Genomic DNA, 15407 nt, shown 5'->3' with positions numbered 1-15407 from the left:
AACAAACACACACAAAATTTCAGAACAATTCCTATCAGATCTCCAGATATACTTCAGATCCCAGAAGCCATTGCAACCTCTAATGAAGACTACCATGGAGTCAGACTCCAACAACACCCAGACAGTTTCTCTGCTCTTAGTTGCCCTTCTACACACACACACACACACACACACACCAAATTTACAAGATTTGTACACACAAACACATTGCAATTTAAATGTTCATTGTGACTTGACATTATCAAGCCTCTGATATTCCTTTAAATGCTACGTTGCCAGATTGATCTCACCTGTCCTTGTTTATTCTGTTCCTAATTGCCTGAACTGTTTTTGTTATTGACCACACTTTTGCACTTTGATTTGTGTTTGGTACTGTTAAAGCTGTTTTACCTGCACTTGCGCCCACCTGTGACTACATTACATGACAGCCTCCACCTGCTGTCTAATTTGTGTGCAGTTTGTAGGCTGCTGTAATACGATAACAAGCTAATGAATAGCTCATGGGCTAGTTATGAATTTCTAAGATTTGAGCTGAGAATTGTGGTGCACACTGAGAGCAATTATTACTAACAAACACAACCGTCATTGAACCTCTGAAATTATGGAATTGTTTACTAGTTCGCCCAATTATTGTAAATATATATATATATATATATATATATATATATATATATATATATATATATATATATTTTTTTTTTTTTTTTTATGGAAACCTGAGGTTATCATATAGACACATAAAGCATATTGCACCTGATGGTTGAGTCATGGATTCCATCCTAAAGTCTGTGTGGAGTTTTATACATGTTCCCCGTGTTCACTTGGATTTCCCCAAGGTTCACTGAGTTTTTCCCACTGTCCAAAAGCATGCATATAGTCATGACTAATAGACTAATTATGCTAAATTGCATTTAAGTGTTAATTCTTTCATCATGTGGTCTCTAATCACAGGATCCACTAAAACCCTGACCAGGATAAAGCAGTTACTGATGAAAACAATTACTTTGGATACATTGTGGAATTGGATATCCAGTAGTAGCGTTTGCCACTATAGTTGCTGCTACTGACAATTCATTTACAGAAGCCCTGGAATTAATGACTCCTCCCTGAGCTAAGATAATTATGCTAATTGCAAATCCCTTTAATTCCTTCATGAGCTGTCTTAGCTTTGTAAGATTATTGAAACAAAAATTCACAGTATAGGAGTGAGAGCCAGCACTACACATTTCACAGACACTATAGACAATATTGTGCAGGTCTACACAACTCCTTCTCTCAGAAAGCTCCGGAAAAAAGCATCTTGTTGTCATTTATTGAACAGGAAGATTGAAGCAAAAGCGATGGACTGAAGTGTGAGACGATATTGACACTGTTCATTGTGTCATGTCAATTATATCACTGTTGTCCTGAACATAGTGTTCCCTCCTACAGAGCTACTCTGCTAACACAGTGTGTCTATAAATATGAGCGTGTAGGAGCATAAAGAAACGATGATCCACAAACAAGCTGCTCTAATCCCACCTTTGATTATAAAGAAAAAGATACATTTTCATGGCTATGTCGAAGACAAATCCAGTTATTCATTGAATCTGTTGTAAACACAAAACCTCATGTCAAGCCATGCTGTTAAGTGAGTTTATATATGATGAAAAAACTAAAACATTAAATGCACATAAGTATTCAGACCCTTTACTTAGTACTTAGTTGAAGCACCTTTGGCAACAATTATAGCCTCAAGTATTTTGGGGTATGATGCAACAAGCTTTGAACACCTTCTTCATGTCAAATCTTCATAAACTCATACTTCTGATGGGGAACTACCGATAGACGGCCACTTTTAGGTCTTTACAGAGATGTTCAATAGTGTTTAAGTCAGCGGTCTGGCTGGGCCACTCTAGGACATTCACAGTTTCGTCCCTAAGCCACTACTGTGTTGTCTTGGCTGTGTACTTAGAGTTGTTGTCATGTAGGAAGGTGAATCTTCGGCCCAGACTAGAAGTCTGGTCAGGGTTGAAGGAAAGCTGAATAGAGCTTTCCTTCAACCCTGACCAGACTTCCAGTCCCTGCTGCAATAAGGAAAACACGCCACCAGAATGATGCTGCCACCAACAAGCTTCACTTTTGGGATGTTTTGGGCAGGTGATGGACGAAGGATTTTTGGGTGTGCCACACTTTTTCCATTTGGGAATTATGGAGTCCAATGAGTTCTTGGGAATCTTTACTGCAGCAGTAATTTTTTGTAGCCTTCCCCAGATCTGTGCCTTGCAACAATCCTGTCTGAAAGAAATCAGCCTGGAGCTACTTCATGTGTTTTATGTGAAGACTTATGATGGTGCTTGCTGAACTTGATTCTAACACAAAAAAATAATAATTAATTAATCGATGATCATAATAAATATATACAAATAGAGATTAGCAGGGTTTAAGCAAATTAAGTTTTGAAGGTCATAAGGAAAAAGACATTAGGAACATGGCCACCGAGTTTCGTTGTAATACGCCTCTGGTAAGATTGTCTAACAAGTGCTCACATGTAATTGGCAGATGACGGCCATGTTTTTTTTTTGAGATACGCAAATATCCTCATTAAATCTTATGGCACATTGGACACTGCATGCTAAGCATCAAGACGATCGGATGAACGATTGCGTAGTTATAACCGGGTTTTTTCTATGTTTAGCACCACCAAGTGGTGAAGCTATGCAATTATTTTCTTTGACTTTTACTATTAGACTTTTGAAAAATGGATGGATGGCTTTAGCTTGGAGATCCACAGACATTCAGAGATTCAGCTCCTCCATACTCCTAGCACACTTGATTCAATCTGATCAAAGCCCCTGTAAGAGTGGAAACTTGAACCACAATGCTTTTATAGGACATGTTGACAGTGCAGGCTGTAAGATTTGCAATGACCAGCAGGAGGCACTCACATTTATCTACATGTGTATATGGTTTCTGGCTTTAAGAGACACAGGGCACACTCTTGAGGTGAAATCAAGCATTACAACCTAAAATTACATTCAATTTTGGATTTAGATATTTTTATGAGGGACAATGAACCTCTGATACTTTCTTTTGGACCATTTTCAGTCCTAAATATTCGTTATACAGAATCAGAAGTGGCAAAAGTGCACACATCCTTCACTTCAGTAGAAGTAAAGATACTCATGTTTTAAAATACTCGAGTAAAAGTTAAAGTACTGACTATACTTTTTTACTCAAGTTAAAGTAAAGAAGTTTGGCCTCTGACATGTACTTAAGTAAAAATTAGCCTTTACTACTACATGTTTTAATGTCATGCTGGTAACTGGACGTCATGTCATATTTATATTAGGGCTGTCCATCGATTAAAATATTAAATCGTGATTAATCACATGATTGGCATGAGTTAACTCACGATTAATCGCAACTTACTCGCACATTTTTGTCTGTTCTAAATGTATCTTAAATTAATACTAATACAAATATTGATGCTTTACGCAAATGTATGCTTATAATTCGTGAAACCAAACTCAACATAGAGCATTAATACAAAATATTCTTGCAAAAGTTTTAAAGTAATTATAGTGTTTTAAATTACGTAAATCATCAGGACACCAAATGGAACCTTTCCTATGTTTTCACACAGACGGTTAATGAGGTGATACCGGAGAAAGTGTACATCTTATAGCTTCCATACGGATTACATAATCAGAGAATATTTGTATTCGATGTGATTGGTTTATTTAAAAGTAGACTTTTTGAGCTTTCTATTCATATATTTATTGTGTGTGTGTGATGCAAATATTCACTGAGAATCAGGTTGATTTCTTTGTGTTTCTGTGAAGAGAGCTGACAGAAAGGGCAGAGGGCCCTGTGTTTGATTTATTTTACAGAAGCACAGCATGTTGTTGTTATTATGAGTGTGTACGGATGAAAGAAGACCCTTAACAGATTTGAATCATGTATTGCTCTTATCTGTACGATCAAAAAAAGACCTCGTTTTGTTTCTGCGTTATGAGGAAAAAATGCCACAAAACGTGCCGCCGCGTTTGTTCGACCCTGGAGGGTAAATTGTCAGATGTGCACGTCATAGTGGATTTTGGTGTTTGATTTGAGACTTGGCGCATCAGTAAAACAAATGTTTACTGATTTAAAATTATTTTGGGGTTTATTTATTTATTATATCTAAGTAAAGAAACAACATTATGAATAAACGTGTTGTACTTAAAGTTTTCTCATCTTTTATATTTATTTATTTATTTTTATATAAAAAAATGGTCAAACAGTGCCGGTAAAATTAATTTGCATTTTGACAGCCTAAATTAATATAATAATACAAAGCAAATTTTATAAATGTTGTTGCCTAATAAATGTAAGATGTGTTTTAAAATGTAAGAAGTAGAAATGTATTTTAACACAAATATCTGTACTTTCTACTTCTTACATTTTACTTTAGTTTGAGTGAAAGTAAAAAAGTTGTCCAAAAAATAAATAGTGAAGTAAAGTACTGAAACCAAGTATCTGTACTTCATTACTTCCCACCTCAATGCAGAAGAAACACCCACACTTCCGGGTTTGACCTTCGCTCCGCCTACAAGACTCTCACGTGAAAGTCATGTGACTTTGGCAGCACTTCCTGGTTGTGAGGCTTCTACAGAAATGCAGGCTGAAGTTGCATTCGTAGTGATTTTAAGCGTTTTTGTTGAATTATGCGTAGGTAAGATATAATAAACTGTAGTAGAACTACTAGCAAAACATGATTTCACTTTTCTTTGTAGTTGTACTAATTCTTTTAAATACAATCTGTATGTACTCATGTATGCATGGGTTAGTTTATATACTGAATTTTGTCTTGAAATCTTCATCATCCTACATGTATATCTTATTATTAATTATTTTTTTTACAAATATCTCTTTCTTGCTCTTAATAAGCTGAGAACCTTGCAGGAAGACCTCTTCTAACTGCATTTGTAGCTGTTGGACAGTAAACAAGGTTTTATTTATTTGCCAATGTATTGCACAAAGTAACCAAATGACTTAAAGCAGGGAGATCATTTTCAGGTGTCATTGCCATTATTGATTTGATTTGCCATCCATCCACCCATCTCTATTAACTTGTTTTTGCTGGGTTGTGGTGGCTCCAGAGCTTATCCTAGAAATACTAGGTGGAAGACTGGAATATACCCTGGATAGTAGTCCACACACACACACACACACACACGCACACTCACACTCAAATCAGACATTCATAAACAATTTAGAGTGGATAATATACTGGTAATTCTGGTATGTTTTTGGAAGGTGGAGGAAAACTAAAGAATTCCAACAGACTTGGGAAGAACTTGCATAAAAAGTGCACAAAGACAGCACTCGAACTGGCCTTGGAGCTGTGAGGCAGCAGAATTACCTACTACATCTGCACATTTGTCTTTACAGGTTCTGAATTTCGCTTTGCGTCGTATTATGGAGATCATATGGTCCTGCAGAAAGCTCCAGAGCAAGCCATGGTTTGGGGGTATGGCACAGCTGGAGATGAGGTTCAGATTACTATAGATGGACCACAACATTATAAAAATAAATCTGTTGCGGTTTTTAATGGTGAGTAACAAAAGCTGGTTAGTGTGAAGTTTAAGCGAGAAGCATTTACTGATAGCACAGAAACTTTTAAGTAACAGTAATAAACATATATTGGACTTAACTTTTAATGCTTATACATTTCAATCTGTTGTGTTATTTTAGTGACATTAAATGCATGGTAATTTTTAGTAAAATAATCTTTTCATTTTAAAACATTGGCATTTTATATATATATATATATATATATATATATATATATATATATATATATATATATATATATATATATATCTACCCTTCTTGAGACTAATAACATAAAGAGCATAAAATGGGAATAATAAAATAAAAAAAAAAAAACAAGAATAAAACGGACAACTTCTGCAGGCATTTGGAAGGTGATTCTTGATCCAGTTCAGGCTGGTGGTCCATATATTCTGACTGCTGTTCAAAACAAAAACAAGATTGTACTTATGGATGTGCTGTTTGGAGATGTTTGGTTATGTGGTGGCCAGAGCAACATGGCCTTTACACTTGGTCAGGTGACTTTCCCTTTTTCTCTAAACAGAATACTGCTAAAAGCTCCCTGAGGTCATTTTTCTCATTAAGAGATGTGTTTCTGCTCTTCATACAGGTATATAATGCCTCCGAGGAGTTATCCTTGGCCGCGAAGTTCCCTAATGTGAGGGTTTTCCAGGTGGCACTGAATAACAGCAATGTTGAGTTGAATGACCTTTTAGGTGTGGAGGTTCCTTGGTCCCTTCCCACACCAGGTATGAACAAGGGTGTCCAAAAGACAATGAGGTTTTTGGAATGCTTTTTTATTTCTTTTATGAGATTTAGAGGTTCCAAACGATCTTGATTTCCTGGTGAGAAACTACTACCAAATAAATGGCTGAATTGAAAAACAAATGGAATCAGGAACAAACCTATTATCATGTTTTTGTGTAGCTAACATAATGTTCAGACTGTAAGCAGTTGTTCTAAGTGCTGCTCTTTATACAGGTTAATGAATATAGGTGTGTCCAAACTTTTGGTCTGTACTGTACATATATATATCTCGGCAGCTCAGAAAGGTAAGTAGTTCTAGCTGCAAGTTCATATTAATGTGCTTGGTCTAACTTATTGTGTCCATAGTAACAGCTTACACAGGGTCTTTAAAAACAAATAATTGTTTTATTTGACATTTATTTAGCATTATTTTTTAAGTCTGTATTCTGTGCAGAGGTGTAAAGAGTAAATATGACTTGAGTAAAAGTCTTAGAGTATCTGGTTTTTACAGTACTTGAGTATTTTTACTCATGTTGAACGTAGGTTTAAAGATGCACTAGTCCTAAACACCAAGACACGTGTTGATGAAAAGCCAAAAACTGTTGATTTGTGAGGGTTTTATTTTTTACAATACAAACCGAATTGTACACCTCAACACTGCATTAACCAAATCAACGCAACAACCTTTTTGTCTCTTCAGCATGCCAGAATGGATGCGGGTGTAGGTGCAGGTTATCATTTCAACCAGTCAAGGGTCACATCTGAGTCATTGAAAAAAACTTGGTTGTAAATAAAACCTGCACCCACACCTACCATTGGTGAAAAAATTGGACACCCCTGTAGTAGAGCAATCATTCAAAAAGGTATTTTTAGGTAACAAATATAATTGCACTATCATGTCACAAAGTAGAAGAACCATTAGATGCTAATTCGCCTTTTACTACTATGTGGAGTAGCTTCATTTGGTGCAAAAAGACAAGTCGCATCTAGTACCTTCAATACCGTGTAGTTTTTACAGCTCCATGCAAAATGTAACTGGTAACAGTCATTGTCAATTAAAATATAGTGGAGTAAAAAGTGCATCTTTTGATACTCTTCAAAACCATAAAGTAGCCAAAAATTACTTAAGTAAAATAACAAAGTACATGTCCGTGTGCTTTGTAGTAGTCAGTGGTAAAGCTAAAACTAAGTTTTCTGCCACAGAACAGTCTTTAGGTTTCTTTCCATTTTTGGCTTTTAGAGGTAGATGATAAAGTAGACGATTGGTGATGTTTTTACAATATTTAATGAAACTAGAAACTAATAAAACTTGCACCTTGTTTCTTTTAACTTTTTTTTTACTTCTTTGTTAACTTGGAAATTTGCTTTATTAAAAGATTGTCAACTCAGGGTCTGCTGTTGTTTTGCTCATCAACCATCTATTGTAGCTCTGTTAAGTATTGCACTGCGTCATTCCACCCTGTTGTTAATTATTTTCCTATTATAGCACACCAACTTACTGTAATGGCAAACTAGCGATTGTACCTAAAGATTAATTGCAGTGGATTACTAGAGAATCTATTGGGGTAATTGTATTCATTTTATGTTTACCAAATGTGTAAATATTGAGTGAGTTTTGAATGAAATAGAACACAATGGTTCCAGCTTGTCCAAATGTGTGCGTTCAAAGCATTAAACCTATCATTATTATTAAATTATTAGCCACATGTGTATTTAGTGCTATAGAAGGTTTATATTTATTGCTATAGGAGGTTTAGAAGTTTTGTCTATAAACAAATTTTGTCTATCTGTGATTGTAGAAATCCTTGGAGGAAAGGATTTCAGTCACTTCTCAGCCGTGTGCTGGTTGTTCGGCCGCTACCTTTACGAGCACCTGAAGTATCCGATTGGGTTGGTGGAGTCTTGCTGGGGTGGGACGCCTATAGAAGCATGGTCCTCCCATAGAGTGCTTCACAACTGCGACCTCGAGAAACCTGCCAGGTACAATCTGCTCTAGACTATATTTTGCACTTGGATAAGATTAACCTTCCAAATTTAGTTGAATACAAAAGGGATTAATATTTGTGTTTTGGGCAAGCTTCTGATCATAGTTGAGTTTGATTGATTTTTGATTTTTATAGATAATTTATGTGTATTTTTTACACTCTTTTTTTTTTTTAACTGTAGCAAAAAAAAAAATGTTTACAGCCCACTCATGACAACTGCGTTGTAAAGGGTTTAATAAGCTCCACCCACTTTTACAATCATCCCATGTCATATATCTGAAAAGCTTGTTTCAATTTATTTTTCATTAAGACAAACATTAAAATTAAATTAATATAATTAATCTTCTCAAAATCTGTTTCTAGCTTTTTTTCCAGCCATGTTATTTTTTTCTTATTCCTAATTATTTAATTTCGAAAGCCTATTATAGATGAAAAAACAAAAACTTAATTATGCATTCTCAGTCTTTAACTAAACAATAGACATGATTACTATAAAAGGTTTTTGGTTTTATTACATAAGCAAATGTAGCCATAATTATTTGGATAAAGTCCCATTTGCATACAGTACCTGTGAGAAGTATGGAAACACCTAGTCTTTTATGGTTTTTAAGAGGCACATGCATGTTTTATTCATTAAAATGCAACAAACTAAGTAATTTAATGGTATGAAGATTTACTTTGATCGAACAAACATATAAATGTATCAATAACAAATTCCACCCAGTGAAAGAAAAATGTGGCAGAGGCACCAAAAATACTTCCTATTGAAATACATTACATGGCAAGAGGGAAATTTGTGTCCTTGAACATGAATTACTAGATACAATTTTGTAACTATATCCCCTGGTCAGTATGAGAGAATTGTATTTAAAGCAGTAAATTTTAACTGCTCAAATGCAAGATGCACAAATTTGTATGGTCTTGTCAAGCAGATAAAAACATGAACATGAATAAAACTTGTGGCTTTTCATGGTTAAACAACATACAACCGTTACCACTGGCTGTATGGTGTTATTTTCAGAGGACAGTAAATATCTACTGTTATATACCTAGATCTATATTACTCTAAATTATATCCACGTTTAATTTCTATAGTATTGTCCCTTGAGAAGATCTACTAAAATGGTTGCTGAAATATAAAGGGTGTACTCACTTTTACTGATACTGTAATACTAGCTGAATAAGAAGCTTGTGAAGTGGAACAGGTGTTTTGTCCAGAACCTACTGTTATTAGACTGATGAAAATAAATACAATTCAAACTTTAGACTGGTACTGTATATTATTGTCCATTTATAAGTCCAATGGAAAAAAAATTACAAGGCACTAAAAAGGACATGAGCAATGTCTTGTCTTAATGTACTGCCCATTTTTATTTTATATAACACTTACTGAGAACATCTTAACGATATACACCGAACAGGCATAACATTATGACCACCTGTCTAATATTGTGTTGGTCCTCTTTTGCTGCCAAAACAGTCCTGACCCATCGAGCATTAACACCATTATCTTCTTCAACACGTGCCAGCTTTTTGAGTCTTGATCACCTATTACCCTGTCACCGGTTCACCACTGTTCCTTCCTTGAACCAGTTTTAATAGATACTGAGCACTGCAGACCAAGAACAGCCCACAAGAGCTGCAGTTTTGGAGATGCTCTGACCCAGTCGTCTAGCTATTACAGTTTGGTCAAACTCGTTCAAATCCTTACACTTTCCCATTTTTCCTGCTTCTAACACATCAACTTTGAGGACCAAATGTTCATTTGCTGCCTAATAAACCCCTCCCACTAACAGGTACCAAGATGAAGAGATAATCGGTGTTATTTATTTCACCACTCATGATGTTATAATGTCATAATGTTATGCCTGGTTGGTGTTTATTTCTGCCAGTTTGTGGCAATTGTGATTGCATTTGGTGTTCACCGATGACCATGAAAAAAGATCATTTTAAATACTAGAAGCTGAACTGTTTAATTACTTGTTTTTATTTTTTTATTTATAAAACAGTGCACATTGGAACAGTACAGTGTTATGGAATGCCATGATTCACCCTCTTGTCAACATGACCATTAAAGGAGCGATATGGTACCAAGGTATTAATTCACATTCAGCGATCCAAAGCATTTCATAAAGTGTGGCATGGTCTAGCTTTTCCCTGCTTTTTTTTTTTTTTTTTTAGGTGAAGCCAATGCAGAATATGACCAGGACAAGTACTCGTGCCTTTTCCCAGCCATGATTGATGACTGGAGGATGGCATTCCATATAGGCTCAAAGGGACAGACTCCAAAAGACTTTCCACTTGGATTTGTACAGGTGACATGCAGGATCATTGGAACCTAGATTGATTAGTAGATTTAAACGACTTAGCTGTAGAATAATGAATATGTGTATATATTGACCATTCAAATATGGACCAAAACTCCTCCACAGCACTGTAACAGACTCATTGCAAGTTCTCGCAAACGCTTGATTGCAGTTGTTGCTGCTAAGGGTGGCGCAACCAGTTATTAGATTTAGGGGGAAAACACTTGTTCGCACAGGGCCATGTAGTTTTGGATTTAGTTTTCCCTCAATAATAGAAACCTTCATTTGAAAACTGCATGTTGTTTTCACTTGTTATCTTTTACTAATATTCAAATTAGTTTGATTTAAAACATTAAAGTGTGACAAACATGCAAAACAATTATAAATCAGGAAGGGGGCAAACACTTTTTCACACCACTGCTTAAGGTTTGGACAAAATTATTGGGATACCTGATTTTTTTCTAGCCATATGTGGTTCTTTCCCAAACTGTTATCATAAAGCTGAAGGCACACAATTGTACAGGGTGTCTTTGGCTGCAGTAGCATGACCATTTCCTCTCACTTATACTAGAAGACCCAAACCTGTTCCAGCATAACTGTGCCCCCAGGATGCCCCTGCAGATTAAACAGGCATGGGTTGCTCTGGCCTCAACTAGTATTGAACACCTTTTGGATGAGTTGGAATGCTGACGTGGGCCTCTTCACCTCGCCTACATCAGTACCTGACTTTACAAAGACCCTTGTGTCTGAATGTCTACAAATCTCCACAAGCACACTCCAAAATCTAGTGGACCATGAGGAGTGGATGGAATTATAAGAGCAAATTGTGACAAAATGTGAAATGCGATGAATAAAAAAAGACCATGCCAAACCTATGACCAGGTGTCCCCAACCCTTTGTTCATATTGTGTGTGTGTGTTTGGCTCCCTACAGTTGTCTACCTACAAAAAGAACGTACAAGACGGTTTTCCAGAAATTCGTTGGCACCAGACAGACGACTATGGTTTTGTTCCAAATAAGGTCATGAAAAAAACATTTATGGCTGTTGCTATGGACTTGCCAGATGAGACTTCACCTTGGGGCAGGTACTGTGTGTGTGTGTGTGTGTGTGTGTGTGTGTGTGTGTGTGTGTGTGTGTGTGTGTGTGTGTGTGTGTGTGTGTGCGTGCGTGCGTGTATAATCATTCTCAAAGCACAGAATTTTATATACATAAACACATGTAAGACTCCAACCTTCCCTGCTCCAAAACAAATCCCAAACCTTAAAGCTTCCACCCCCTTGTTTCACTGTGGGTATTACATCATTTCTTCTGTTAGAGCTAATTGTTATTGCACCCTGTTTAGCTTTTTGAGATCTTTTGGTCTATTTTACTTTGTCAGGTGGGTCCTGTTTAAGAGATTTCTTGATTATGAACAGGTGTGGCAGTAATCAGGCCTGGGTGTGGCTAGAGAAATTGAGCTCAGGTGTGATAAACTACAGTTTTAACAGGGGGGCAAACACTTTTTCACACAGGGCCATGTAGTTTTGGATTTTGTTTTCTGCATGTTGTGTTCACTTTTGTTATCTTTTACTAATACTTAAATTAGTGTGATGATCTGAAATATTAAAGTGTGACAAACAAACATGCAAAAAAAAAAAAAAAAAAAAAAAAAAACAGGAAACACTTTTTCACACTAGTGTGTGTATGTGTATAGATAGATAGATAGATAGATAGATAGATAGATAGATAGATAGATAGATAGATAGATAGATAGATAGATAGAAAGAAAGTATATGCATTAAATATGTATTTATAGTGTTTGTTAATTTGTAATATTTTTGCAGGGAAAAATGTATATGTTCGATGAGCTATAACATCTGAAGGAACAGCAGAATAATTATTTGCAAAACTCTTTTTTGTGTGTGTGTGTGTGTGTGTGTGTGTGTGTGTGTGTGTGTGTGTGTGTGTGTGTGTGTGTGTGTGTGTGTGTGTGTGTGTGTGTGTATAGCATCCACCCACAGGATAAACAGGATGTAGCATTCAGGCTGGTGCTGGGTGCACGAGCTGTAGCCTATGAGGAAAATGGGGTCTCCTTCGAGGGTCCATTTCCCATGTCTGTTCGGTTTAAAAACACCACCATAAAAATCATTTACAATCAAAATCTCACAGCCACGCTTTCCAAAAACATTTTTGAGGTATGGCTTGGTACTGAGTCATTGAGCAATAGTTGATATTTATAGCACAGCGATTTTACTGTGATGATGGTGTAGCTTTTCCTCATCTTGCTGCCTGTGTGTTGTCTCCACTACAGATCTGCTGCTCTATAAAAACTAAACCATGTCAATTAGGTTCCCTGTGGATTCCGGCACCAATGAAGAAAAAAGGAATGGATTATGTGCTGGTGTCCCTCCCAGAGTGTCCCCTTAATAGTGTACCAGCAGCTTTGCGTTACGCATGGAGTGACTGGCCGTGTGCTTATAAAGCATGTCCCATCTACAGCAAAGATGGAGTGTTACCTGCACCATTATTCATCGCAAATCTGACAGCAGCAAAAATATCACCTGTACGTTCATTATGTGGAGAAAATGATGTATGTTTAACATATGATGAGCAAGATGTACTTTAAACACAAGGTGGCATCAGTCTGAAAAATTTAATGCTTTGGAAATTACTCTGGAATAGATGGAGAATGTAGACGGAAATTGTGTTTATGTTCCTAAAAAATAATAAGATGGCACTTTTATTTTTATATTGTTATATATATGAGAACACGTGCATTAAAATAAATGTCTAATAGTCCAATATAACAGTGTGAAAATTAAAAACCACAAATAAATCTGTTTAATTCACAGCAATTCTTTTTTTTGTTGATAATGTGCACCAGTGTTCCTATTAAAGTGAAATGAAATTATCATAGGCAATAGACTCTTTCTCAGGATGGTTGTATGGGGTACAGTTTGTCAGGAAAAGGAACGCAGTTGAGTATTGCTACTCCATTGTTAACCAGCAGATGGCAATATTGTCTATAAGTATGGGACAAGAGTTACATAAATATAAAATTCAAAAAGGTATATGTACATAGGGTTGTTTGTTTTACAGATTCATAGATATTTGCACACATTTTTTTAAATGCTGTAACAACATAAGACGTAAATGTACACATCATTTACTACTGAAATGTGAGTTTTTAGAACTTCATCTTGTCATCATTCTACACTTTTTTTTTTTTTACTGTATAATTTTGGCTTCCTTTTGACACTAGTGAACAAACAACAATAAAGTAAGTGTTCAGATCCACCAAAAAGATCGTCCCCTTAAACCTCTATTTTATTTTATTTTTTTAATTGCATACACAGGCCTTTACTCATGAGCCTTAGGTTTGGACAGATGTCTTGCATATCCAGTGAGACCCTCTTACTCCCTGGACAGGGCCTCTAAAAAACAAAGGTGAGGGACTCGTGTCCTAGGAAGTCCTCCTGAGTGACCACAATGACGCAGAGTGACTGTACAACAGGATCTCGTGTGACTCGCACCCCACCCTGCAGATTAAACTGAAATACAGCCTAGAGCAGGAGCTCGTATGTGGTCTTGTTCAGTCCTGCATGAAGACTGAACAAGATACAACACAATCACCGGATATTCACAGAGAATGCTACAAATGAATCGGGTCCTGTAGAATCAGCATAAATATAATTTAATTTCGATAATTTCAGATTTCTTATAATGTTTGTTTATGTAGCTGTGCAATCCCAAGCAATAAATAGATTTAAAAAAATTAATTTAATTACATTTATGCAAGAATTTAACTGCAGATTTTTTTACCATCAATCTACTACCAAACAAAATTCATGTTCTCTAGATTCAAGTTCTCCTTTGGGTCCCATTTCAGCCCATGCCTGGTGTCCCAAATGAATTTCCTACCCATGGGTACACTGTTCTATATGGTCTGGTTTTGTGTTTATGCTCAGCCCTAACTGCTCACATAGCCTGCCTGATCTCACCTTGCAACTCTCATGAGCCCAAACCACAACGCATTCGCACTTTTGCTGATATGCATTTTGGACAGGATGTTTGTAATCTGCTGACAAATAATGCAAATCCCACATCAGCAACACATTAAAACTGACTCCTGGGCTAAACAGGTTGGACAGCATGTGACCTCTGAAGATACAACGTGATTATTAAAATGTCAGAAAGATTTATTGTTATAGCTACAAGTATTTAAAGTCTTGTATTTAGAAATCGGCGAAGAATTATTGAAAACATTCAACTAGGTAACACTTTCTACAAAGATATATTCAAGTATATTGAGGTATTTGAGTTAACCCTAGTATTATACCACAGCAGTCTTGAATCTGATTGGTCAGAAGGTGTTTGTTTCCATGAGTTTACTTTTAAATCATCCATGACATGTCTTTTATTGGATAACAATAAATAGGTTTCATTTAAGTCTAAGAAATGTTGCTTTATTGAACGTTTCTGAAAGAATACTCCACTCTGTGTCAGCACTCTAAGATAAAGCTGATTCTTTAAATGTTATGCCATGGGAGATTCATCTATGTGAGTTGTGTGTTGCATTCTCTCAGGTACTTAATAAGCTGCGACTTCAAGTGAGAGAAAAAAAAAAACAGAGAAGCCGGTAATGGAACCACTGTTAGCTGCACTAGCATAAATGATAATATGATTCACAGATGCTCCAAAACATAAACTGTAAAAAATAAATGCATAAAAGTTATTCTTAACAAATAAAAAACTCATTTAAAAAACAAATTGCTTAAATATACTATAAGAGAAAATAAAGCTTAAGCATGG

General features: G+C 36.0%; 1 protein-coding gene across 1 annotated transcript; it reads left to right on the top strand.

Moving 5' to 3' along the window:
- Positions 1–4541: 4541 nt before the first annotated feature.
- siae (sialic acid acetylesterase) lies at positions 4542–13446 on the top strand. Its single transcript, XM_046865304.1, has 10 exons — positions 4542–4696; positions 5416–5577; positions 5941–6095; positions 6188–6326; positions 8124–8304; positions 10319–10404; positions 10491–10624; positions 11549–11700; positions 12604–12790; positions 12907–13446. Exons 1-10 carry the CDS (start codon positions 4639–4641, stop codon positions 13219–13221), a joined length of 1569 nt encoding a protein of 522 aa, XP_046721260.1. The 5' UTR covers positions 4542–4638; the 3' UTR covers positions 13222–13446.
- Positions 13447–15407: the final 1961 nt, after the last annotated feature.

This window comes from Silurus meridionalis, chromosome 13 (genome assembly GCF_014805685.1).
Source record: "Silurus meridionalis isolate SWU-2019-XX chromosome 13, ASM1480568v1, whole genome shotgun sequence".
In the NCBI taxonomy this organism is placed as follows: Eukaryota; Metazoa; Chordata; class Actinopteri; order Siluriformes; family Siluridae; genus Silurus; species Silurus meridionalis.
Note: the sequence above shows the minus strand (reverse complement) of the source record. Positions and strands in the feature narration are given on the sequence as shown.

Coding starts and splice junctions, on each gene's coding strand:
- siae (XM_046865304.1), top strand. CDS start 4,639: ATGCAGGCTGAAGTTGCATTCGTAGTGATTTTAAGCGTTTTTGTTGAA. Junction 4,697..5,415: donor TTTTGTTGAATTATGCGTAG/GTAAGATATAAT, acceptor TTGTCTTTACAG/GTTCTGAATTTCGCTTTGCG. Junction 11,701..12,603: donor GAGACTTCACCTTGGGGCAG/GTACTGTGTGTG, acceptor GTGTGTGTATAG/CATCCACCCACAGGATAAAC.